Here is a 2,288-nt window from a genome sequence, read left to right as displayed (position 1 = left end):
TTTCATTTAAAAATGAAAATGTATTTCATTTAATCAAAAACTTTGCCACGAGGAAAGACAGTAACACACAAAAAACCTTCACCTGCTGACCAGATGCCTCCATTGGGCCAATTGAGCCAGGTTTACATGTCCAAACAACAACCTACAAGAGATTGAACTAAGCTGGGGGTATAAATACACTGTGCAAACAAAGGAACTAAACTAGGTGCAGGTGACAGCAATATGTAACTATAGAAACAAACGGCATAATCAGGCAACATATCAGCCCCCAGTCTAATCAGGCAACATATTTCAGCTATTTAAATGACCTCTCAACAGCATTTGTCAACATTGGATGCAAATGTCTAGTACCTGTATCACAGAAGAGAAAAATCCACACTGACTGCTGAATTCTGGTCTATCAAGAGAAGGTTGTCTTCATTTATTTAATGTTAATTGAATATTCATTTTGTTTTATCCTTACTCATATTGAACTCCCTTATATAAATGATTTATGGTTATGAACAGAGCAATGAAGGTTTTTCAGAGCGTCCTGCTACTTTTCAGCTGCCAGTTCCTTCCTACTCTGGGTAAGCTATAATGTGATTTGATAACATCAATATATTATAAATCCATTTTAAAAAACACATTTTTTGATTGGTGTTTTATGTAACAGTATATAATTCATTTGTGAAAGTGTCTATTTGTACTCATTTTGCTCCATGTTTTCACAGCTTTAAACTGTGAAGTGAAGAATGGCACACTGAAGCAGATAGATGCTGGATCTGGTTTAGTGGTTGGAGTGAATGATCAAAATGAAGCGTTTGTCCTAAATCGTAATGTCTTCATGAAGCTTGACATGTCTCTAAAGCACCTCAGTGTTGGTCCTGCTGGTCTGCTCGGGGTGGATGCAGCTGACAAGATCTTCAAGGTGCAGGGTGGCAGCTTTGTGCAGATTCCAGGTGAAAAGAGAAATTACAGAAACCAATGCATGCTTAATCTGTCATTCATTTGTTTTAAGACATTATCTTATTGTTATTCTCAAATTAATCTTTCATCCAACCTGTTGATTGTATTGTTAGGCCTTCTCAAACAGGTGGATGCTGGAGGTGATCAGATCACTTCAGGTGTCAACGTGAATGATGATATATTCTGCCTAAATATGGATGCGTATAATAACTGGCCATCCAGCACTTTTCCTTGGGTTCATATTAATGGAAAGCTGAAGTATTACAGCTGTGGCCCGTACAGCTGTTGGGGAGTGAACAGCGCTGACCAAATCTACATCTTGAAGGTGATGTCATAATGTTAAATACAAGGGCATGAGTTCAAGTTTAAATAGCCAGGTTTTTAACAAACTAGACCTTACACACACGTTTGATTTTCTGACATAACTAAAGAAATAAAGAAACTGGCGTGGAAGCAGCGAACAGTTATTTCATGTGATTTTATTATGGTTGACTGGTTTGTGTCTCTTTGGGTCTGGTGCAGGATGTGTCTAGTAATTCCTGTTCCGGGTCCGGCTTTGTGAATATTCCTGGACTTCTGTCCATGATTGAAGTAGCAACTGATGGCAGTGTCTTCGGTGTCAACTCTCAAGGGAACTTGTACCAAAGGTAAATAGAATCTTCATCCTATTAGACATTGTATGAACAAAAGTGATTTATTATTTTTCTGATATAAATCAAATGCTACATTAAAGAAATGATTTTGCAGAACTGGTGTCACTCAATCCAACCCCGCTGGCACAGACTGGATCTCGATGGTTGCCTGTCCCAATGGCCACAAGCATGTTAGCTTTGACCTGGGATTACTGTGGGTCGTCTGTGTTGACAGCTCCATCCGTAGATGTACTTTATAGTGTGTTATGAGTCACCGCAGCAACAGAGGAGCTCAATCATTAACAGAAACCTCAAAGTAATCAGTCACTAACAAATCTAAGAGTTTGATTTATCTCTCCTCTTGAATCAATAAAAAGCATTATGATAGCATCTTATCAATGTTTCTGTGTATAATTTTGTTCCATTTTCAGTGGATCTCCAACTGAGAAAAAAGCACTTTGTTTCTTGTGTCTGATTAGAAAACATGTTCGTCTATAATTTCTAGTTTATCACACTTTAAAAAAGTTGCAGGAAGTTATTAGTGACAGATCTAAGGATTCAAACTAGCAACTTGTGTTTGTGCAGCTTCAACAGAGCAAAAGTTAATCTGTTTAACTTCATTTATGTTTCTATATCTGTCACATTCATTTCTACATACACTAATGTAGCAATTTGTATATTAATGGCTGTAACAGTTCGTTGTTGTGG

At 37.5% G+C, this 2,288-nt stretch overlaps 1 protein-coding gene across 2 annotated transcripts; it reads left to right on the top strand.

Moving 5' to 3' along the window:
* The first annotated feature begins 203 nt into the window (after positions 1–203).
* Positions 204–2,288, top strand: LOC308683238 (fish-egg lectin-like). 2 transcript variants are annotated; one of them, XM_081353593.1, is made up of 6 exons: positions 204–410; positions 508–569; positions 714–941; positions 1,062–1,273; positions 1,471–1,595; positions 1,696–2,288. In XM_081353593.1, the coding sequence occupies exons 2-6, from the start codon at positions 512–514 to the stop codon at positions 1,838–1,840; spliced, it is 768 nt and encodes a 255-aa protein (XP_081209719.1). In that variant the 5' UTR covers positions 204–410; positions 508–511; the 3' UTR covers positions 1,841–2,288. The 2 variants fall into 2 exon arrangements, with proteins under 2 accessions (XP_081209719.1, XP_081209718.1); XM_081353592.1 differs by lacking the exon at positions 204–410 and having other exon boundaries at positions 432–569; positions 1,696–2,076.

Source organism: Scardinius erythrophthalmus, assembly GCF_964197995.2.
Source record: "Scardinius erythrophthalmus genome assembly, chromosome: 23".
NCBI lineage: Eukaryota > Metazoa > Chordata > Actinopteri > Cypriniformes > Leuciscidae > Scardinius > Scardinius erythrophthalmus.
The sequence above is the reverse complement of the archived record's forward strand: the minus strand, read 5'-3'. Positions and strand labels throughout refer to the sequence as shown.

Bases quoted from the DNA above. Each gene is read 5' to 3' on its own strand.
- LOC308683238 (XM_081353592.1), top strand. From the start codon at position 494: ATGGTTATGAACAGAGCAATGAAGGTTTTTCAGAGCGTCCTGCTACTT. The intron at 570-713 runs GTAAGCTATAAT...ATGTTTTCACAG, and splicing joins CCAGTTCCTTCCTACTCTGG to CTTTAAACTGTGAAGTGAAG. The intron at 942-1,061 runs GTGAAAAGAGAA...TTGTATTGTTAG, and splicing joins CAGCTTTGTGCAGATTCCAG to GCCTTCTCAAACAGGTGGAT.